The 24681-nt window shown below is 40.9% G+C and overlaps 1 protein-coding gene across 3 annotated transcripts; it reads right to left on the bottom strand.

Annotated features, from left to right (window-relative positions):
- Positions 1-1693: 1693 nt before the first annotated feature.
- Positions 1694-24160, bottom strand: snx13 (sorting nexin 13). 3 transcript variants are annotated; one of them, XM_056398842.1, is made up of 25 exons: positions 23998-24160; positions 14362-14474; positions 14126-14228; positions 13865-13954; positions 11915-12036; positions 11648-11766; positions 11407-11511; positions 11187-11275; positions 10860-10943; positions 10540-10678; positions 10240-10328; positions 9856-9955; positions 9071-9264; positions 8720-8824; positions 8392-8562; positions 8184-8253; positions 7398-7576; positions 7167-7274; positions 6955-7065; positions 6275-6436; positions 6069-6140; positions 5832-5977; positions 5315-5383; positions 5119-5231; positions 1694-4372 (listed from the first exon to the last, which is right to left on the bottom strand). In XM_056398842.1, the coding sequence occupies exons 1-25, from the start codon at positions 24007-24009 to the stop codon at positions 4137-4139; spliced, it is 2901 nt and encodes a 966-aa protein (XP_056254817.1). In that variant the 5' UTR covers positions 24010-24160; the 3' UTR covers positions 1694-4136. The 3 variants fall into 3 exon arrangements, with proteins under 3 accessions (XP_056254817.1, XP_056254815.1, XP_056254816.1); XM_056398840.1 differs by lacking the exon at positions 23998-24160 and adding an exon at positions 23641-23809; XM_056398841.1 differs by lacking the exon at positions 23998-24160 and adding an exon at positions 23641-23806 and having other exon boundaries at positions 7398-7540.
- Positions 24161-24681: the final 521 nt, after the last annotated feature.

The following is a 24681-nucleotide window of genomic DNA, read 5'->3' as shown; positions in this document are numbered from 1 at the left end:
TCTCCGGCGGTGGTTTGATCTTGTCTGGAGCTTATGTGTTTATGGCAGCCCGGAAAGTGATGGGACGAGGCGGACCTACCTCCATGGGCACAGTGGCACAGATTACATTCGCTGCAAGTGAGTCATATAATACTCCGGACTGTTTAGGTGCAACATTACTTGTGGTCATCTTTTCAAAGAAGTAATACACCTGTGTTTAACTCTCAGGTTTGGCTGCGTGGGGAATCGTAGTCATCGCTGACCCGGTAGGAAAAGCACAGAAGAAGACTGTGACGTGAGGACTGTTCACAAACAGAATGCAGAAATGAATGTGTTTAAATAGCTCAGACATGGACTGACAGGACTAATGTGAGGATAATGAAACCAACTCAAAGACGCTGCTCCGAGGACCTGCAGGAAAGTGTGTTAGTCTCATGGTAAAGCATGAGAAAGGATTTTTGTTGGCATTGTGTGGATGAGAATCCTGCAGCATTGGAAGTTAATGAGTGCTTGAATTAAAACGGAAAGTGATCATATATTTGACCAAAATGCTATTTTAAATGTTAACTTTCTATCAGTAATGATTTGTCATGAATACAATAATATCAACATTACAATAATGAGTGAGGAAGCATACTCAAGTGTCAGAGCCCTGCCACCCTAATAACTAAGTGAATCCAGGAATAATTAATTAACATGTGCTTTTCCTACTCACCATGTCGGTGGAAAAAAGCTCATACAGCAGATGGTTCCTATGTGAACATTGTCAGCACAAAACACAACTGATGATTTCTTGCAGTATGTTTACGTTGAAAGATAAGGTGCACAGCCTATTAATGGTTTAGTGTGGTTACTTAAACAACATAAACATTAAAATGAATCCTGAAGATTTTAATGAAACAATTTCAGTCCATGCCAGTTACTTTGCACTACCAGTCTGCCGATCAATGACTCAGGGCTGAATGAAATAAGTTCTGTCAGTTTTGTAAGAAAATAAAACTGAAAGTGAAGATCTACAACATTAAAGTAAGAGAATGTATTAAATTAAGAGCTGACCTTATGCATAAGAGGACACAGCTCTTTAAAAGCTGTTTAAGGTTACAAGCATAAAAAATAATACAACTTTAATGAATTCCATCTCATGAAGTGCTTTGATCTATAATGCCTCAAGAATGTGGGGAAACTAAATTACTGGCTTTAAAAACACACCATTTTGTTTTGGAGCCGCCACACATTTGTTTTTATGAATACTGTTGACTGGCTCTAGATAGAGATCTATCATTTATAGGAAAATACGTTTTTTCTTCTAAGATAAATGACACAAATCATTAACTGGTCTGGTATAGTTGATGCTTTTATGGTTTTTAAAAAAATGTATTTTAGATGTTGATTAAATTAAAATTCATCAGTCCACAAGGTCATCAAACATAAGTAAGCCATTGTAGTGGAAGGCAAAAGACATGGACTGATATGTTTTCTGTTGTTTTGGCTCTGTGCTTGGAGGATGTATCTGTGCTATTAATACAGAGGATAAACAAGAGAAAGTGTGTCACTGTAGATAATGTAGCAGGAAGCACATAATCTTTTTATAACAGTGAAAGGTCTGTCTAATATGTGGGCAAAATGACCCACTTTTTATGTTTTTAAACTACAGCCATTTTAGTAGACATTTTATGAACAAAAAAATACACTGAAAACACCATACACACTGTGATCAGTTAGTCTGAGTTACCTTTTATTAGTGTTATACTGATCTGAGCACAATTGCTCATAAGGAAGAGTTTGATAAGCATGATGCAAAAAAACACCCTAAAGTCATTTTCAGTCGCGTAAAATGATCATGACATTCTGATTTTTTTTTTTTAGGTTAAAGAAAAATATGAAAATAGAGTTGACAGTACATTTAGGCACACTATTAACACATACTGTACACAGATATGCACAATTTTCATTATCATAGATTCATATATACTGGGGTTAAAAAACGACAAGCCTTCCTGTATGGAGAGGTGTGCAGAAAGTTAAAGGTGACATCTCCTCCACCATGGGGACAAAATATTCACCTCCCAGAAAGAGAGGCTCAAGTCCATGTCCTCCTACTCAGCCAATCAGAGTCCACCACGGCTGCTCAGTGTAAGCAAATCACAGCAGACGAAGGAGTTCCATCCAATGACTGCAGCAGAATGGGGCTCCGTCCAGCCAATGGGAGAGGCCCTCCCACAGTTGCTACGGTAAGTGCTCATTAGCAGTGATTCCATTGGTCATAGGACGCAGCTCTCCTGTGAGTCTATTGGACAGGAAGAGAGGGTGGGGGCGGTCCCTCCAGCTGTCAGTTCATAACAACAACGATCTGTTCACACGCAACAAAACAAGCTTGAATGCATAAAACGCCACTTATGAGTTAAAAAGAAGCAGTTGTTTGAGGCCGCCTCTGAGCTAGCTATAGCCCAATGAGCTAATAATCGGGCTGTGACACAAAACCCCCCCAACACTGCCCAGTCGATACCCAAAACACAGATTCTGCATGAGTGGGTGAGGGATAAGTGGACAATACCCCCCACACACCCAAAACAAAACAAACAAACAAAAATAACAACTCAGACTTATAAAACAAGTCTGTAAAATAAACATTGTACTTTTACAACAACGGAATGTTAAGTTGTTGGGATAAGAAGACATTTCTGGGGAAACTTCTTTTGTGTTCTCTACTATTAAAACAATATGAATTATTTTTTTCAGTATACAATGATTCAAAATGCACATGCATTAAAGAAAACAAATATTGCACAAAATTAAAGACAATTTTCTCTGAATAAAAGTGATTAGGGATATATCTCCATATCTCTATCTTGATTTCCTTGTAATGTTCAGTCATGTGAAGGAGAGCTACCTCTAGCGTGCGTCTCTTGGTCAGTATATACTGTATGTAGTTTTAAGGCTGGTTCACTAGCTCACACTGGCACAGTTTCTGACTGAAGAGGGTTGCTTCTTTGTGCTAAACACACACACACACGCTCGCACACGCACGCACACCCGCACACAGACCAATTCACACAAAAATTCTACACAAGCCAAATACAGACTAGACCAGAGAGTACATTCTTTGATAGTGCGCTTGGACAGCCAGAGCTGAGCTTCCCACAACTGCAACACACTTCAGTGTGTCCTCACAGCCTCACCTTTTAGGTCAGTAAAGGTCAACACTGCGTTCTCTTTCTTCACATGATTATCAACACGAAGCACAGTAATGTTCAGAGGAATCCCAACATCAAACCAGTACACACATGCGTGCGTATGAACAGCATGAGCTTTGGTCATCACAGGTTATGACAGTAGCATTAAAGGGGATGTGGCCTATTCTTTGAGGATCATGGGCGGCATAGATGATGTAACACTTTAAAGCAAAAAGTGAAAAAAAATCATGTTTCAAGAGAAGCATTGTGGCTGGAAAAACTGCTGACAATAAAAATAAAAATCATCCTTTCGACCCATATTTGTTCAGTCACATTTTAAAAACAGCGCCTCTTTAACCCAGTGCTATTGACATATTTGGTTGCTATGAAAACAAAATATTGTTGCATGTTTACAGGTGTGCAGCTTTTGCAGATCAAATGTCTACAGCATGAGGGTAATTTTGACAACAGCTGAGGGGCCAGTTCAGAGATGGCACACTGAGCTGGCTAAAAGACAGAAGCGGGAAGGTAAGGCAAGGTGTGGGTCTATGCTATCTACTCCTGCAGTTTAAAAACAATACAGTATCTGTGGTCTGTTCTCTGGACCACATGAAAGCAGCATTGACTGGCCCAGGATAAAGCTAAACACAACTAAAAAGTCCAAAAAGGAGGGGAAAATGTAGAAAATAAAAGACTGCCATGTTCAGTCTTGGTGCAAATTACAGGACTTGTGTTTGCGCATGTGTGTCTCGCAGAGCGAGAGGAGGGCAGAGTGTGTGTTGTTTATCCTTCAGTTCTGTTTTGACAGAAATAATCAGCTGGATAATTGGAGTGTTTTCATCAAAAAGAGTGTGTGAGGGAGGTGGAAGAAATGGCAGAAATCACACACACATACCATCACGTTCACGTCAAGTCCCCCGCTCTCACTCTTAGCTCTCAAGTCTGTGTGTGTCTGGTCGGTCCTGTTGCCTCTGTCCTTTCCTGTCACCTCTTAAGAGAGGAGGATTTGAGTTTCTGGCTGTATCTGTGGATGCGCGGCGAGCGGGAGTGCAGCTTGACAAAGAGCTCAGGGAATTTGTACTGGGGGAACATTGTCTCCAGGAACCCCTCCAGGAAAACGTAGACTAGCCGACGATTCATGGGCTGGTACTGAAACATGTCAAAGACACGCAGGATGCCCTTTCTCGTGGTGTCCGCTCCAATGATGTGCTTCAGCTCATCTGGGGAAGGAAGAGAAATAAAGTGGAGTAGTCAGTGATGAAAAAGAAGAACCTTTTCCTTGTGGGTTCATTTTTGCCCCAAGCTCACACCAGAACCACTAGAGGAGCACTTAGCATGGAACAGTTTAGTTAGATAACAGAGATATGAAACTCAAGGTAAAAGAAAGTGAAGCAGCCACACAAGCAAAACTTTTACAAAATGAAAGATGTAAAAAGGCCAGATGATATAAAGTCAGCTACATGCCCGTAGATCCCTGTTAACACAGAGGCTGAAATCTGTTTGACAGTCCCAAATGCTTTTTGAAAAAAAAAAAAAAAGGCTCAGAGAATCGGCTGTGCAAAAATGAACCAAGTGTGTTTATATGAAATGAAGAAGTCAGCCATCACCCTTGGTGTCTTTTTTCTTGTAAAATTACAAGAATTAGCCAATTCTGAGATTGGTTCAAGTAAGTTTCCTGTCGTTGTGTTCTCTTTGCCTTATTCTGGTGCATCTAGCTGTAATGGGCTCATTACTGCCCCCTAAAGCAGCAGTCACAGTGGGCGTTTTTTCCTATTGGCCTCTAGGGGCAGCAGTAAGCCCACTCAAAAACTGACTTGAACAAGGCACACACATGTTTAACTTGATTGTATGTGTTTTCTAACAGTTTGTTTTTAGTTTTACAAGAGAGAAGGCCTTACAGATGGGGGTGAGTGGATTAGGCTGTACCAAACAGGTGGTGCTTAAATGTGTGAGTGCATGTTTTCACCTGGCATGATGCCCAGCAGGCTGGTCTTGGCAGCTACTCGTGTCCTCATGCGGATGCTCTTGTCCCGACGGGGTGGTGTCTCAGCCAGTATACCGTTGGGCCAGTAGGAATCCCTGTATGGAGACAGAAGCACTCAGGGTTACTCCCAACTCCTCTGACCAATCAGATTTAATTGAAAGAAAAGCAGAGAGGTTACCTGAACTTTTTGACGTAGTCTGCCACCTGCTCCGGTGAGGTCAAGTAGTCCACATGATCCACGATTTTCCTACAGAAACAAAGTAGAGATTTTTCAGATTGTGCTCCGTGTGAAATTACATGACTGTATGGTTCATGTTTTTCAGTGTTCAATAAACCCAGTCTTCCCCTTTCACATCACCAAAAGACCTTAACTTCATAGAAGTTGGATGTAGATCATGGTATCAGTTGGCATGAATGATTTTTTGTCCACAACATAAATAATCAAAGTCCTCCTGATTACTTTACTTTGAGTTCAAATCTACATTCAAAAACTAACAGTCAATCCTTAACCAAATGTGTAAGACTGTTAACATGTTTGGGATGATTATGAGATAATGAATTGAATATATCTTTTATCGGTGCACATTAATAGTCAACTAATTAAAGAATCTATAACTATTTTATATACATGGATGAAACAATTTTATCCTGCTGCACATGGCAATATTTTGCCAGAATCTTTGTACATTTCTGACCTGTTGATGGTGTCTCCATACGTGGCTCTGATGAGTTGCTGCAGCAGGTTCTTAATATTCCTGCGCAGCCACTGGTTTTTCTCCTTAAGGTCAAATACTTCATCCATCAGCAGCAGCATTACCCTCAGTGGGATGTTATCATCCACCTGGACACACAAGGCACATATTTACCATTTTACCAGAAATTTAATTAAAAAGAAATAAATGCAGAGCAACCAAACCAGCTGACTGGCTCACATTGTCATCAAGCTGGGCGGAGACTCGACAGTGTTCAGGGTCGATCTCAGACTTGGGGAGAAGTGGAGGCACCTAGGAGAGCAGAGGAAAGACAGATGATCAGAGGTTGGATGAACTTCTACATCAGAGCAGTGAGAAAAAGTGGAGGGTTGTGGTTGAAGACATTTATTCAGATGCAAAACACTTGCAGCATTTGATGGTGTTACCTTCAGTATGGACTGTTTAATGTCCTGACCCAGTCTTTCTGACATGCGGCCCATGTTGTCAGACACCTTAGTCATCCCTTCAGCCAGACTGTCTGGCAGGGCTTTCACTGCATTGGACACGTTCCTCATTGAGCTCCTCAAAGGATTTACAAATGTGTCTATCTGATAGGGGCATGAAACAAAAGCAGAAAATGTATTTTATAGAACCAGTTATAATCCTCTGTCCTGAGTCACAATCACTTATGCCTATGTCCAAATAACTGCTGAATTAAAGTTTAAAGCTGAGACCTGTAACTTTTAACATGTTCTGCAAACTACAGCATAGATGGTGGAGAAATATGTTATTGTAAATCAGAGTGACAAAAAGAAAAAGCATCTCCAATAATCTCCTAATAGTTATTATAGCCCACAGTAAAAAACATTTTAGCTTTAATTTACTGACAGTAAATCCAAACTGTTGCACTGCTGCAGTGGAGCTCTCAGGGACACAGCTATATATAAAGTGTTAAAGGTCAACTACATGTACAGAGTTACACAGTTGGCTACACATTAAACACACGCTACAGAGAAGAGTAGCTTAACCTAAACATTACACAACGTTTTGAAGTTATCCATGAATAAATAAAAGATAACGAAATGCTGATGTTTGTTTAAAAACATTGACAAAAACATTAAATGACCTTTCGTGCAAACTCTCCTTTGCCCTTGCTGTAGGCCTTGTTTTCTAGGAAGTCATACACATAAGGAATCAGTGTTGGGCAGGCCTTCACCATCTCTGGGTTCAGCAGCAACTGGAACATAAACACACACATAAGTTATTTATATCACTCTACTAAATGATGTACGAAAATATATATATATATATATATATATAGATATATAAAAGTGTTACCTGGAGGTAAGCATTGAGGTCCTTTTTTCTCTTCTCCAAAAAATCTCTGTCCATGTTGTTGAACGTCTTTTTTCCTGGCAGCTTGAGGATCGATGCCAGGTTCTCAAACTAAAACAAGGAGACAAACAAATGCATGTGTTGTTGCTTCATGTTTTGACACTAATAGCAGCTTTCTTCTGGGATAGAAATGTTGCTGGCTTCTGGGACACGTGCATCCCGACTCACACACACCTGTTCAGTGATCCTCATATGAAAGTCGTGGAAGTCCGAGTAGCGGCGGTAGGTCTTCCAGCAGTCCTCACTGCCGTCCTGGTTGCGTCTGAACACGGTGATGGCGTACAGCGCGTAGGTCTTACCGTGGTCGTTGCAAACCCCTGCAGCACCCCAGAAGCCCGGGAGACAAGCATCAGCTACCCGGCGCGGTAACACATCCAACAGGGGAATGGAGGACGAGGGGGGTGGATGAAAGCAGAAGAAAGAAAGGGAAAGTATGTGGAGATGCAAAGTGTGGGGGAAGAAGAGCGAGCAAAAGAAAGAATGCAGAGCAGAGGGTGTGGAAACGTGATAAAAGGGAGGGAAATGTGACAGAATGACAGGAGAGGTAAAGGAGGGAGGAGGAAGGAAGGAAGGAAAAGGGAAGAACATAAAAAGATTGAAGCTGATGGAATGAAAGAAATAAAGCATACTGGAACAGGATGAAAGTGACACAGCAGACGCATGCAGATGAATTGAGCTAGGAGGTGAAAAGTTGAAAGAAAAAACATGCAGGGAGGGGCCAGTAGGGACTCGCAGATACCCAATATGCATGACACATTCACACACTGTCGACATATGCAGTTACAACACCCGAAATCCCACACAGAGTAAAATTCAAATCAAATGTTTTTAAGCCTGACGTGCATACACAAGCTGTCAGAATCTAGCACAAACCCTTAAAGTTTTCCACATAACTCTAAGACTGACACTTGAACACAATGTTCTAGAAACAATACTCAGACTCTGTGTGTGTGCCTGTACCTGTGTCGGAGATGAAGGCATGTAGGTGCATAGTTTCATCATGGCAGGCGTTGGACAAGTCGTCCAAAGACTGAAATCACAAGGAAAAAGTTATCAAAAACTACAGACAACAAACAACAACGGGACAATGAACTATAAAAACAATGCCAGAGTTGTCTCCACATGTGGATTTTTCTAAGCCCTGCAACAGGAATTGAAGCTGACTTACTAGGTTTATGCTTCCTGTGGGAGAGCCATTAAAAGATTCTCCATCGCCGTCATCAGATCCCCGGTAGCTCGGCTCTTTCAGCATGTCCAGCTCTGCTAGCATGCGGACGTAGAGAGGGCTTTGCTTGAAGGAGGGGTAGTAGCGCTCATCACGTAGCATCATGTCATACACCTGTGGAAAAAAAACGTGTGAAACAGATTGTTAGCAGGTGCAAAACACAGGAAGTGAGGCAGATCATTCGAAAGACAAAACGGAACAAAAGGTACTAAAATCTATGAAATGCTTCAGAAAATTCACTTATGTACAGAGTAAGCGTGACATCATGTACCTTTCTCTGGATTTCATCAAATATCTCTGGCGTGGGATCATCTTTCTGCAGCTTCTCCCCCAGTGTTGTCACTGAGACCTCGTCCACTTGCACCCTGGGAGACGCCTGTTGGAAAGAATCCAAAGCAGACAGATGTAAGTAGATAATTTCGTAAAATATTAGATGACTCACACTGGAGGAAGGAGTAGTTTAAAGCAGGTACACTTATATGTAATTTTCCATGAAACTGGAGAGCTGAACTTCTGAGGGACCAAAACCTTTTGCTTAAGTGTTAACCTCCTTTATGGCTGAAAAGACATTTGACTTGTGTGCGTGTGTGTGTGCGTGTGTGCGACCTAACATGTCACCTACCTTGTCGGAGAGGTATTGTTCGTAGACACCCAGTGCAGCGGCCTTCAGCAGTCCCTTGGTGGCACAGGGCTGCTTCTTGCCATCTTTCTGCCAGCCCTGCATGGCCTCCAGCTGCTGCTGTGCCGTCACCCTGTAGCCCTCCACAGTGAGCCAGAAAAACAGCTCTGCCTGGGCCCCCGCTGCCTGCATGAAGTCTGGACCGGCAGACACACACCGTTGTTGCAGTTTTTTGTTACACAAATATATATTAAACAAATCTATTGGATTACTGTGCCACTTCAATTACTAAATGTAACTTTGGCTCTGTCAATTTACCCTCAGTTGGTTTTAGTTTTGGAATTTTGGTGATTTAAACTTATTTTAATCAAAAAAACAAAAAACAAAATCCTAGCAGCATAAATACTAAAAGGATAGACCCAGCCACAATGTTTAGGCTGTTGGCTAGTGCTCATTTTCCAAAGCAGAACACACACACACACACACACACACACACACACACACACACACACACACACACCACACACACACACACACACACACACACACACACACTATCGTAATCTGATCTGTAAAGTGGAGTGACCCATTAAAATCTCTGACGAGGTCATGTGGGACTGAAAAGGAGCGTGCCTAACAAGACAGGTTGGAGTTATAAATTGTGGAGGAATGGAATAAGTTATGGATTATAAAGATGATTAACAGAAATGTTCAGGATTAATGTCCTGGGATGACTACAGTGACGTTTGGCATCCGTGGTATATGTGATGATGCATTTCCAGAATTACCCATGAAGAATTGCAGGGCTATGTTGTGGACGAGGATGTGATCCAGTGGGATAACACACAGCTTGCCAAAGTTGGCTGCCAGTTTCAAGGCATCCACCTCCTACACAACACAGACACAGACACAGGATGAGAAACGTCTGGTACTCACAGAACAGAGAAAACTGTTTTCTCAGCTTAGTCGACTCCCAAAGATAAAATTTCAGAAACAAACTGACTTTAAGAAAATGCAGCTGACACTTGTGGAGACAATGTTTGACCATATGAATCATAAAATATACATAAGAAACTATCAAAATTGATGACACTATAATTTATTTTAGTAGTGCATGTTTTTACTGGATCCTCCAGTGTAAGCACTATAAAAGCTGTGCTGTAGTTTCTTACCTTGCCAGATTGCAGCCTCTGGATCCTGGTCTCACACACCTTCTTCACAAACAGAAGACTGTTAATCTGGTTCTTGATCACATTGATGTCTGAAGGACAAAGAAACAAAAATACATCAGGAGGACGAGAGGAATGCAGTGCAGTTATTGGGACTTTTTTTTTTTGGATGTCCTTTGTGCCTCACATGACAAAAACTTGTGTGTGTGTGTGTGTGTGTGTGTGTGTGTGTGTGTGTGTGTGTGTTGTGTGTGTGTGTGTGTGTGTGTGTGTGTGTATGTGTGTGTGTCAGTGAGTGCCTACCATCCCCAGCGGTGTCCAGGGAGCGGAGGTACTGCAGCTCCTCCAGCACCTTGTCCTTGACGGCTTCCAGCTCAGCAGGCTTGTCTGTGAGCTTGAGGATGTTCATGAAGGCTTCATAGTTACAGCTGGAGTCCCGTATCTACACGCACACAAACACAAACACACACACACACACACACACACACACACATTTAAACTCGATAACATATACCACTGCATAATGCTGTTTTTGTCCAATTTCATTTGATTTCTGGATTGTTTCATGGATAGTAAACTAGCTGATATGTGTGTGCTATGGACGTGTGTGAGTCAGATCTCACCATCCAAATGACAAACTGGTTGATGTAGTCTGGGTCACTCAGCTGATTGATCAGAGGAAGCAGCACACCACGCGCCAGAACCTCCTAAAATAAAATAAAATAAATAAACATCACATCACAGTGCTTTTCCAGGTACAGTCATAGAAAATTAACACTTGAAACATTGCGTCACATTTGTCTGTTACTTCAATGTGATCAATTCAGGAGCCTGTTGTTGAAAATAAAACTCTAGGAAAGGCTCATGGCTGACTGCATTTTGCAGGACAGTATGACATACTGTCAGTGAGATTGAGAGAGTTTGTATTTGTGTATCTTATATGTACTCACCCTTAGGAAGTATCTCATGTTCTTGTTGTGGAAATCTCCAGGAGGTAGTAACAGATACAGAAGCAACTCACACAAGTCTCGAAGGAAACCTGAAACACACACACACGGCTTATGATTACTTTTTTTCTCGCTACAACATCAAACAGTAGCACATTTGTGGGAAGAGTTCTGCATGACTGTGTCAGATGTAAAACAAGAGAGATTGCAGATGTGTGTTTACCTTCTTCGTCTTTGTGTGAAGTGCACACAACGTCTCGACAAATCTTCCTCTCCATCTCCACCTCGGCCTCAAAGAACGAATCCACCAGCTCCTCCGTTATGTCTCCTGTTGAGACGAAACTCTTCTTGGTCACTAAACTCTATGAAACCATATTTTCTGCACCACAACTGTAAACAAATCTTATTGTGTAGTCTATCAAAATGTGTAGTCGATCACAAAACTCATGAATGTGTATGCATACTTTGCTTGTCCTCTCTGTCGGCGAGGCGATCCTGGGCTTTTCTAAAGACACGTAAATGGGTGGCAAAGTCGTCCACCAGGCGAGTGGTGAAGTAAGGCTGCCAGTCCACCTCTTTGGACCTTGACACACCAATACACCAACACACAGACACACACACACACACACACACAACAGTTGAGAAATACAGAACAGATTTGGCTTAAATATCAAGGCACAAATGTTAAGAAGCCACGTGTCATTTAGAGTAACTGTGTGCTTGTATTGTACCGTGTGGAGAACTGGACGAGGGCATTCTGCAAAGTCTGTCTGATCTCCAATAAGAAAGACTCATCCTCGCTCAGAGTGTAGTACCAGTACTGGATATAGTCTCTCAAAGCAAACTGGATCACCTACAGAGTGAGGAAGAGGAGAGAGGAAGAAAGTAAACAACAGAAATGTAATTCAGTAAAGAAAACCTTGGAGCTGGACTGATTGAAAGTCAATCAAATGATCAAATGAGAGCCAAATGGGTTAATACCTCTTCTTGGAAAGAAAATTAAATCTGTTGATTGTCAATGTCTAGTACAATCACCCAGGGAATAGATTACTGGGCTTCTAGATCCAAGGAAACCTGGGTTAATCAATCATTTTACTGTAGTCTGTTAAATACAATAGAGATTGCACCTGAGTACGTATGATTAAATCAAGCCAACACATGAATCAGTGTAACTGTCACTATCTGCTGCTACTGTGTGGGCTGCAGAGGGAGGGAGGATTTGGCAATGAGAAAGTACTTTTTCTAATGTAAGAAAAAAGAAAAAAGGTTTTTGGATAGCATGACACAGGTCTGCATGATGTCACGTTAAGCTGTTCAAGATCTCGAGCTTCACATGCTGCTGAAATGATTAGTGTGCATTCCCAGGGAGGAGGGGAGAACAGAGACTCCACAATAGAGCAGTCAGTGTCATCTGACCATGTCAAACTGCTGAGTCTGCACTTAACTCTGCCGGCCACGCTGCTTTACTGAGGACAATGTGCTAAAAGCTTGTTTTCTACTGCAAGTGTTGTAACCACAGGGCAGGGTGGAAAGACGAACTGTGTCCACCAGACTGAAGCCACTAAGCTCATGTTCCATGTCAGCAATAGTGACAGGCAACCTAACCATCATTTACAGGATCTTTTTACAACGGTGTGAAGCTGAGTAAATCACCAGCAGACTCATATTCATTTCAGCCATGCAACGTTTTTTTTTTTCTACACTTAAGCCACATGATGGTGCAACACTGGTAGTGTGGCAGCGTAACGGTAGAGAAACTTTCACTTCCATTTTCCGGACAGTACATCTGTTAAGATTTCAGAAGTGCACATAAATACAGCAATATCTGCATACATGATGTAACTAATCTAGAATACATTTATGAAGGAAAAATCATTTCTTTCAGACACTTTTAAAACAGAAGTCACTCATTGTTCCTTAATAATTTGAAATGAAATCTGCTTGTTTGAAGTCTAGAGAGAAAGAGGTGATATTTATTTCAAAGAAATAATACAAAAAAAATACAAATATTGTGTGAAGATGGCGTGTGTCAATGGTGACGAGCAGAACTAAGGTTCATTCTGTCAAGGCTGTTAAGAAAGAGAAATGCCTGTGTTAAGTGTGTGTGTTTTTTAGAGTTTAGGAGGATGACATTTTAATTTGTTTTGCCACAAAAAAACAAAAAAAAACTAACAAAGAAAAAAACCTAACAGACATCCTGGTCCAGACTAATCTGATGACACACAAAACACAAGGAACAAACTTCCTGTGAACGAGAGGCACGGAGGCTTTAGGAGGTCATGTACTGTTTGACAGTGATGACTACTTTATGGCCTAAGGCCATAAGTTGCTGACACAGGCCAGCTGATGGGTCAGACAGTGACCCAAGTGGGGCAGCGTCCAAAAGGTCTGGAGTGTCAGCCCGTCATAATCCTGTTATCCTCTGTCAGCTTCTCGTCTTAGCTGTTGTCTCAGTTTCATCTGTGCACTGCTGATTTTCTGGCCAATCACTCTACTACTCTACTACCACTCCACTCTGTTACTCTCATAGCTGAGTGAAGTAGATAGTCAGCACTTCAAAACAAAAGGCTTCCTTTCACAGTCTGTGCTGTACAGTTCACAATATTTGTACTTTACACAGTTGTCAAACGCACAGGAAGCCACAATACGTGATGTAAAGATATGCCCACACGCACACACACCTGTTGTAGTGGTTCATCGATGAAACTGGAGCCAGTTAGTCTCCTGTCAATCTTTATAGGCTTGATCTCCAGCTTCATCTCATCCAATGTCTGAAAGAGAAATACACAATGATGTGGTGAAATATGAGCAATCACATCGTTAAGAACTTGAAAGCTCTGCGTGACATCTGGAAGGGCTGTTCTCATCAACAGAAACTTGATTAACAACTAATTAATTTGTTTGTGTAGGTGAGGTCAAAATGTGTGGGTGTGTGTTTTTACCTTTAGTATACCAATCTGTGTGGATGGCAGGTAAGAATGCTCGCATTTTTCCAGGTGTTTCTCTGAGTTTATCTTTCCATAGAGCAGAGTGACCGCAAAGCCCCTAGAAAACAGAAGCGAGAACAAGATGAGGTAAGAACTGATCTACCAGGCTCCTGTACAAAGTGCTGTGGTTAATGTGAAAGAGCAGGCTTATAAATATACATGATATATGGTTTACAGGTCTTGACACTCACCCTCCAATGAAGCAGAAGATATAAAAAGCCAGGTAGAATATGGCAAAGGGTCCAAAGGTGACGAGGAACAGCACGACTCCAAGACCCCCCCATCCCCAGATGGACAGACTGGCCTGAAACACACACAGAAACAAACAACAGGCTGAATACTCCATGATCTCCTGCTTATATTTAAACAAGTACAGACTTCTCCGCCAATATTCAAGTTAGTCTGAAGATCATTTAAGTCAGAAGAAAAGCTTCCTATCTGAGGTCCGATCAACGCATTTAAATCTTCTATCACTGACAAACAGGTCTTTTAATTTGAAGCCCTGACACATATTTTAAGGCACTGATTAAGATTTTATTTACATTAGTACTATTGCTAACTGTTGCTACCATTTACCATATGATGGTATACTGCATGTAGAAACAGCCCTGCGTCTTTGTTTTGATTCAAACTCCTTGGTTATAAATGTGAATAAACTTGTCAAGTATAGTCTAAAATGGCTTAATCTTTTCTCCCAGCCCCATCATAAATCCCCCGCATAAAACTGTTTGGGCTTGACTGCTCACTCCATTGTGAAGGAAATATAGCAATAAATCAGCAGCATTAACTGTACTGTACAATGACGTCATCCACAGTCCAGAAAAAACACTGTCCTACACTTCAGATGTAGGCACAGGAAAATATTATTTAAAAAGACAAACTGTGGTGTGTTGTATTGTTAGAGAGTATCTGATGAAGTGTGTGTGTGCATACGTGTGAGTCATATCCTATGGTTTTCCTGTTATTGTCAGTGCAGGAAACCAAACTCTTGTTTCCAGCTGGTACCTCTCTGTCCCAGTTTTCCATATAAGTTAGTCTAGAAGCTCTATTTTCAGTCCCATATTGTGCCAATGCTGCAGATGAAATCGCTGCAATGATAACACACCAGAAAATATAACTGTTAAGACAAGGAAGGCAAGGTCAGGCTGGCAGACTGAACCTACTGTCACTGTGTAAATAGCACCGGCACAAACAGAAGAGCTAATACTCACTCAGGTCAGATCAATTCAGGCTGAGGGTTTTTAAACTGAAAGTGACCTCTACCATGACTGTTCAAGCTTTCACATCACATAGAATAGGTTAACTTCATTGTTCCCTGTCATTTTTTGATGTATTGTTCAACCATGACATCAAAAGCAGGTTATTTGCTCTGAGATGTACACTAAAGCATGACTGGATGTTTGGTGACATGTGAGACTGAATCCACTCCAGATAAAGAATGGCCCTCCTGCTCAATACCTCAACCTCCTGCCCAAATCACCTGGGTCCTCAACTCTGTGGATATTCATTCACATTCTTGACCTTAAAAGTACAAGGACTGTCTTTTTGTGTATAAATGGAGCCCCCAGCGACCCTGCAAAGGATACGCAGATAAATAACTGATGCATACACACATATGTATATACACACACACATTCTACATATATAGTCTACATACATATATATATATATATATTATATATATATATATACATATATATATATATATATATATATATATATATATATATATATATATTATATATATATATATATATATACATATATATATATATATATATATATATATATATATATATATATATATATATATATTATATATATATATATATATACACACACATATATATATATATACACACACACACACATATATATATATATATATATATATATATATATATTATATATATATATATATATATATATATATATATATGTATGTAGACTGATATTTGCTATTTATACCTTATGCTTATCGCAGATATATTGTATTGGTGTATCTGTTGCCTGACAAGTAACAAGAACTCGCAGTGCAGAAATGCCAAACTAGCTTTAAAGGTAATTTCATTTAGAAACCATTACATAGTTTGTCGCACTCAGTGAAACAAATCTAAGGAATCTGTATCAATATTGTTTATGTTATGTTACAACATATGTGCATGTTTGTGTGTGTCTGCATGCTGGGGTTGTTATGTGAAGGATGATTCTGACATAATGTTCCACAAACTTAACCTTCCTGGCAGGTGTCGGCTGGACAAATGAAACTAGTAAACAAGTAAAGAACTATAATATATGTAGTGTCATGAGGTTAGTTTGAAAAATGCAGTTATCGACATAATGGTGGTGATCTGTGAACAACTCTCACAGAGTCACACACTGTATCATGCTCACACTCTAGCTGTGCAGCCGTCACAGTAAAGTCACTGACAGACTTCGTGATGATCAACAGTGATGATCTTCGGCTGCCCTATATTCATACTAGAGTTCCTAAGATAAGCAGATCCACTGATGGAGCCAGATAGGAACAGACAGATCTTCCTTAGGACACTGACACATTGTTCTCACTGCCACAGCCCGCTATGGAAAATCGGATGACACACATTAGATTGGCTGCCAAGTGTGTCGCATTCGGGAACATAGTCCAGCCCTGGATTACAACGTATAGCATGACCACTGATCACTCACGTGATCATTGGATCAGGATTGGACTGAAATAGTCACGTGACACAGGCAGTTGGAAGACAAATAACACAAGTGTAATGTGCAATCTTTACAAAATATACAGCATGCTTTAAATAGAATAATAATTTCATGATTTACAGGTGTTAATTATGGATGGTAATGAAAAATTAGTTTTGTTGTTCAGAATCATTACACCCCTGGAAATTTGTAAAGCAGGTACCACCTGTGACTCCATCAACATTCAAATCCGGATTTTTACTTTCTCAAAGTGGTCTCAAAAGACCACTTAACACAGGCTGTTGCATAAGGTTACTGCAGATGACTAAGAACTGAGTACCTAATTTAATTAATCTGAGTGTTAATGCCTGATTAGATATAGGAACTACATCTCACTAAACTCTGTACAATAGTTTTTGTTCAAAATCACTTTCAAACATCTCATGATAATCTACAGTCAAGGCTGAGGGCTGTCAAGGATGCCAAAGCGCACATGCATGCCTCATGACTAGGATGCCCTGATGAAGTTTTCTTTTGTTTCCATTCCCACTCTGCGTCATTTAACATGGAGTGTCTGCTGATGCCAGGTATCAGCACCAAAAAGATCAGTGGTTGGGATACCAACTGCTCAAAGTATGGCAGTGGGCAGGGTGAACAGCATTACACAGGCAGGTATCTTGACATCTGCATATGAGGGGTGCATCATTCAAAATTCAAAGTGGCCACTATTGTCTGCGCTATTCTATGGTGCACCAAGAGCATGACTGGTTACAATAAACAAAGGACTACAAACAGAGTAGACTTCATGAAGCTGATAACAGCCAATTAAAAAAATGACTTGTCTGGCTCAAGTTCAAAACATGCAGATCAGCTTGTGACATCGTCATCACCACACCAGCTGAGGACCACTGATTACACAGCACAATGGGAAAATTAAAACCTGATTCTGATGGCTGTCAGTGGGGTCTGCTGACCCTGACTTTATTTATACACTGTAAACCCACAGCCTACTAGACAGGCTAAGATCTGTCAGACTGTAGGCTGAGACAAGACAGCAGAACTGGTTTTAAACATATAGGTCATTACACTAACAGAAGAACAGCATCTATGAGCACACCTTGGAATAAATGGGATGCAGCAGAGAGTCACTTCATTTACAAACCTGGTTATGTGAGAAATCAGGTTAGGGCAGGAAATATTACATGTTATTCCACTGCAATAACCTGATTACTCTAAACACCACATTTGCATGTATGTCAGTAATCAGTTCTCTCCCCTAAACCCTTCCATATTTTGAACCAAGGCTGATGTATGTAATTGTATTAGTTATGTAAGATGTTGTTGGCTGAAGAGTTTTTCTTTTTTGTTAAGGGAGCTCACATTTTTTTTCTTTACTGTCAAAACCAGCTTGTTTAGATTTCTGTATTTCAATTTCATTCTTACAATTTGATTATTTTGGATAAAAGGAAGCGCTGGTAATGTTTAATTTCATTGCCAAATGATGATTTCACAGTTTTTGCTGTCTGAAATATTTCTCAGGCAAAAGCACTCATCTACCAACCCTGTTAAGCATATACATGGCCAAGATCAGGTGACCCAGCAGAGATGTAACTGTGTTAACCACATTTCTCCTCTTACAGTGATTAAGGAACCAGGTTTACTGAGTTTACAGAGTTTAAGAAAGTTATTGCCAAAATCTGACAATAACCAAATGTCTTGAGTGCATATGTACACACTCGTGTCTGGACTGCAGAATGTGTCCAAACTGGCTAGACTACCCCTTCTTTAACATGTCATAACTGGCTGGAACCAAGTCAATAATAGCAGAGTTAGGACTATAGGAAGAGAAGAAGATGACTACTATTACAGTTGAGCTAGGAGTGGTAGAGATACAAAGGCACTATTCACGGGGCAGTTTACACCCTGCCTCAAACTTTGATTATCTTAAATGAATGGCAATGTCCCGACACTTCCAAGCCAACAATAACGCAGTAATCAGCCACAATGTTGTAACCGTTTACATGAAAACCAAATTAATCCCTAGGTACTAACTTTCATGCAAACATCCACTAACAGCTTGACCTTCACAAACACTTCTACTCTATTTAATTTTCACCCACACAGTAATCACAGAGAGGGGAGTTACACCACTTTTGGCTGTGTTCAGAAGCAGTCCACTGTAGCCATTACTGACACATTTATTACCACCAGGCCTAAGCTACGTGCTGACAGGTGACTGTATTATATACACACAAGATAACAGTGTGATAACTAAGTCTTATAACTATCCGGATGCACCTGTAGCAGCAGCTACTCGCTAAACCTCTCTAGTTGACGACATAGACCTTGGTAACCATACACTTCCAGATACGTCAGTCATTTTTGAAATAATTCAAACCTGATTCAGTGCATGCATGTTGGGTGGTTTTTTGGTTGTCAGAACTAACTGCATGCAGTGTTTCTAGTATTTTTGTAGATAGAAGGGCTGGGGGAGTTTAAGTTCTGATACCCAGGTTAGGTAGGCAAATTCCTCTATCAGTTTCAGTGAATCCTGTGGTTCAAAAACAGCTTTTATTTATGCATTTTTCTAAGTTCAAACGCACTTTTCCATCTGTAAAGGAACAGCACAAGGAAATCCTGGCCAAGTACCTCGTACTTAATGCAATCTTTCCCGAGAAAGTATTTGAATGTAGTTCAAATGCGTAATGTAAGTCTGGTCTGACGTCAGTGGTGCCAGTGAGTGGCAGCAGGGAATGTGGAGGCTATCAGTAGAGCTGTGTGATGAGGTGATGAGGCTGTGGAAGCTTGGCTCTGTAGGAGAGATGATAACCAACACTCTTGAGTCATTACAGCTTAGACAGGGTTTTAAACATGAACCATCTGTTCCAGTGATTAACAACAAAGCCCATCGGGGACACACATCTAAACATCTAGGCAATTCCTTACGCAACCCACACTGAATAGATGCACATAAACATGAACATAACAATACTTACAGCCTCTAAACAAGATGTGTGCGTTTGCAGAGAGACACAAAATTACTTTCACTGGACATTTAATCAAACACCTGGACAACACCACTAAAATCTTAGCATTTCTTGTACAACCTCATAAACCACCATTTTTTTTTAAAATAAAAATAAATCCACGCACAACTACACACATAATGCACTTTGCATACCTAGACATACACGTGTGGGAAGAACTGCTCAAGGGTATATATTTCTATTTTTGGGACCCACGCACAAGCCCGCAAGCGCTTAGCTGCAACCCTGATCAGTGTGGTCATTGGGCGAGAGGTTAACTCAGCCCATTAAAGCTCTCCTGCGGGAGTTCCATAGTTATTGCCTGAGAGGGAGAGAAAGTAAGTATGGCTGAGTGGTCTAATCCACCAGAAAAACCATAATAGACAGAGCTACCATATTAACCATGAGAAGAAATCTCAATAGTAATATATTCTATATTATACAGTATACAGTAGGAGTATATACACTCAAACTGAAGAAAAGACAAAGCATTAGAAAGTTAGTCTGTCTCAGTCTGTGCATTAAAAGACCTGTCAATCAGTTGCAAGTGACATCAAGGTCCAATGCTGTGTTTTACTTTTGGTTACCCTTGTGTTTACATTGAAAGAGTGATAGTTACACATTTCTAAATGTTAAATACAGATTACTGAAAAATCTGAGGGAGTGGTACTTTTACTTACACAGTAACAAGCTTGCATCAAAATGTTACTGAATATTTTGCCAGTGATAAGTTGTCTTGTCTGCAGGTTGGCTGAAATCCTATCTATCAGCGTGTCAAACCTATTCTGTCATCTGAAGGTGGTCAGCCGCTCGCTGTCTTCACTGACAGCCCACGCTGACAAACGACAGTCAGTAAAGCAGATACTGGGAAAATCTAGCTGCTCGCTTATTCAAAAGCTGTGCTGTGCAATCTCCTACTAACAAGCCTTTAGCTATCATTAGCTCAACAAAATTAACATTAGGTGAAGTAACAAGCACAGCAGGAGAGCGATCACTCAAGGCCACAATGATCCACTCTTCAACAATCTCTTAATGAACGCAGCACTTCTCACCTTGTGTAAACTGCTCTTCTTTTATAATCACTGTAAAGCAGAATAGTTCCACTTCCACACGTTTGAAAATGTATCAAGTGCAGTATGTGTGAGTATATGTACACAATTAGCACTAACATTCATTTACAGTAGGTGTGTGGTAGGGACAAAAATGTCAGGCTGTGAACATGGAAAGTTTTATGATCAGCAGCTGAAGCACATTGTAATCTTTGGCCCTGCTGACACTTTGCACCATAATGCGTAGTGGATGATCAAATCACACATGGACAGCTGTTACTAAAAAGGGGCGTGACTGCACAGGAAGTATTAGACTTTCTAAGGTGGTCATGGATACATGTTAACAGATGTAGGATGGGTGACATATTAAAGAAAAAATTTGAATAAATGATGCTTTGGTCTGATGTGTTAGATGCTTTCCACCACAAGAGAGAAAATTAGTAAATACCTTTTTGAAGAATGGAGTTCATCTCTATTTCAATCTCTCATCTCAATCTATACCAGGGAGAACTGATGTTTTTCTGGCAGTTTGAGATCGCTCAACACTTTTCTAAGAAAATTACTGTTTTCTCATTTGATTTGTCACCCAACTGTGGCTCATACACCCACAATCATAGTCTGTAGCCAAGGTGAGGTACCAGGCAGTTAGCCATCTACTCTCTAGCTGTATGGCTAAGCACTATTTTGTTCCCCTATTTTTCTGTCCAGTTTGGTATGGACTGCTTTCTGGAGCTGTAACCTGTTACCCTGGGGAGGGTGAAGTCAGCCACATGCCTCCCTTAATACATATTGAGTCCCCAGCTACCTATTTTCACCTCCTAGTGAGATATTGCTCCAGGAGGGCGTATCTGGAGGTTTATGTTATTCGCCAAAAGAATTCAGCCAGCTAGTACAAATCACAAGACCAGCAACATCCCACCAGCTGGAACACGCAACCATCAGGACACGCATCAACTGGGAATTGAACCCTGACCTCTGAAACAGTCGACGTCTGCAGCACCTGTGCTTCCCCAAATTTACTGATTTGATTTAATTTAGAAGCTGTAAAAAACACACATAAAATAAAGCAAAATCCAATCACAACTGGAGACAAAAGTCTAAATCTGATGCCAAATGTGAACTGCATTCTGAGTCTCAGCATGACCTAGACTCATTGTAGATATACCTGGATACGAGACACAAATCTGGAGGGGGCTTAATTCTTGAAAGGTGTTAGCCTGTTTGACAGTGCAACCACCTCTATTTACAGAAGGAAGGAGGGAGAGGTGTACTAGGTGACTAGCAGGCCTGATTTGACAGCATGCTGGCCTTAATGTCCACCAAGCTTTGATTAAGACACCTTAATGAGATTTAGCCAGTGGTGAAAAGCACTGAGATAGCTTTGTGTGACTGTGGATGAATACACAATGCACTAACATCTCCCTACAAAAAAAACAACTATATAAAAGTTATTTGGGTATGCCATTCACTAGCAGGAGTAAATTCTGCCAACCTGTCTACAGTTTAATGTGATCATACAATTCAATGAGCAACAAAACTACAAAACACAAGAGCAACAGTTGAGCTACAGCTTTCTGTGCAAATATGCATGAAATGGCACAAAAATACGAACACTAGCAGAAAGTAAATAACTACATGGAACACAATGATCGTCAAAGTCTGAGACAAAACCAAGGAGGTGAAGGAGAAAGAGAGTAGGCTTATTGAGAGGCAACAGTGTTTTTGTGCAAGATCTGTGTTGATGATGACAACAATGGTGTTGACCAAAAGGCCCCCATATGTGTTATAGTTGCAAGTGCATCTCCATCTGACCGCACCTTACACCTTATATCCATAACAAAGCTGACACTACACAGCTAATGTAAATCACAAGATAGCCCAACACAAGTCCATCATTCACTTCAGACTAAAGGTTAGCAGAGAGCACAATTTTACAAAGAGCTACTGTCAAGATGAAGTGAAACACCTGACTGCACTTTACACAGAAATCAGTACTCCCTGTAAAGCATGCACAATAGTGCAGTGGCAGCTGAGGCCTCATTACCGAGGCTAAACCTGTACTTAAACTGCTGGATAGGTGCCCAGACGTGGGTAGGTCACCTGCCGCTCAGGTGAGGTGGACACTGTAGTCTTGTTTTCTTGTCAGCAGATATCGTGGCCAGTAGTCTTTAAAGTCAGGGAACCCAGTATACATTGAGAAAGTGCATCACGTGAGAACTGTAGCAAAACTACAATGTCATCGCAAGTAACACTGAAAACGGCTTGTCACAAATGATTACAAAGCCGTGGCTAATCTCTCCAACCACTGACCAGCTACAATGGACTCAAGACACCCTATTAATATTTCAAGACAGGCCTGTGTTAGGCCAGTTGTTTGTGTCTGACAAGGGAAGGGAGCGATTCTGACTGACAGGCAGCTACTGAATGCAACTGGAAACAGATCCTCCGGACAGCTGTGTATAAACGTCTCAGACCTTCCCTGAAGTTAAAGCTAAATGAGAAGGGAAATGCCACAACACAACGTATCAGTCGGACGAATCATTGCTTAATATGTTTGTTACCGACGTGAACGCCTTCGAACTATAGAGAAAATAGTGAAATAACCAACTGTGCTGTTAATCAATCTTCCTGATACTAAATAGATAACTTTCTTTTGCCTTCAACATTAGGTTTTAGCTCCACTAGCCGTACAAACAGGTAACGCCCAGCTCACCTGTGTTTGTTGTGATGTAGAAATTCGTTGTTGAGGGACGTTACTCATAATCTAAACGCATACTACCGACATTGCCTGTGTCGAGCTAATTTACAGCACGGTTTTGACAGTGCTGATATCCTAAGCTCATCGTATTAACTTAGCGTTAACCGTGTAATCCCGGGCTGACTGCCACTTATAGCAGACGGGCTTTCGGAAAACGCCGCGGCTGTGTGCCGTCCTCTTCCCTGTCAGGCTGTGTTTACCTGCGGGGCTAACGCTAAGGCGCTAGCTGCTACAAGCTAACTAGCTATGTCTATCACTGGAAAACAAACTACTGTAACGATACACGAGTCGATTTCACCGGCGATAACTTACCTCTGCAAACATCGTCTAAAAGGCTGTGCGTGCGGTGGCTCTGGCTAACCCCACCACATTGTACCATGCGAAGATGAGGTTATTTTCTCGGTTAAAAACGGTCGTATTTCCAATCTCCGTACTCTCCTCGGAGCGTCGCCATGTTTGCCAGGTTTACGTCTTGGGTGCCCCGTTTCTGGACGTCGCCGTGCGATTGGCTGGGAAGCGATGACGCAGAACACACCCGTGACGATTGGCAGACACAAATGCAGTGATAATTGACTGACCTAAATACGATCATATTTCACCAATTTCCGACATCCCTCACTCAGGGAAGCTTTACTTAAATTAAATATTATGGTATGGTATTTGTTTTTATCTCTATTATGTTGCCCATATGTAACCTTGCTTCAGTGAGCAAAACTAACATAATGTTTATCTAACAAAAACTGTATAAGGGTGTTTCTGTAACTATAGTCATTTTTAAGTCCCAGCAATGCAATTTTGTATCTATAATGAACATTTTTATGCGATGCTTGAAAAATATATACACACTGTTATTACACATCTTAATACATGTCTTTTTTTTTTTTATTACTCATCATTTATATGATTATTTTCATCTAAATGCGCCCGTCCCACACTTGAGTCCTTACAGCAACACTGAACAAATGTCATAGGAATATTTTTTTTTTCAGCACACAA

This window comes from Seriola aureovittata, chromosome 16 (assembly GCF_021018895.1).
Source record: "Seriola aureovittata isolate HTS-2021-v1 ecotype China chromosome 16, ASM2101889v1, whole genome shotgun sequence".
In the NCBI taxonomy this organism is placed as follows: Eukaryota; Metazoa; Chordata; class Actinopteri; order Carangiformes; family Carangidae; genus Seriola; species Seriola aureovittata.
This window is presented reverse-complemented; position numbering and strand designations above follow the sequence as displayed.

Coding starts and splice junctions, on each gene's coding strand:
- snx13 (XM_056398840.1), bottom strand. CDS start 23,688: ATGAGTAACGTCCCTCAACAACGAATTTCTACATCACAACAAACACAG. Junction 12,037..13,864: donor TCGATGAACCACTACAACAG/GTGTGTGTGCGT, acceptor CTCACTCTGTAG/GTGATCCAGTTTGCTTTGAG. Junction 5,978..6,068: donor CCGCCCAGCTTGATGACAAT/GTGAGCCAGTCA, acceptor TTGTGTGTCCAG/GTGGATGATAACATCCCACT.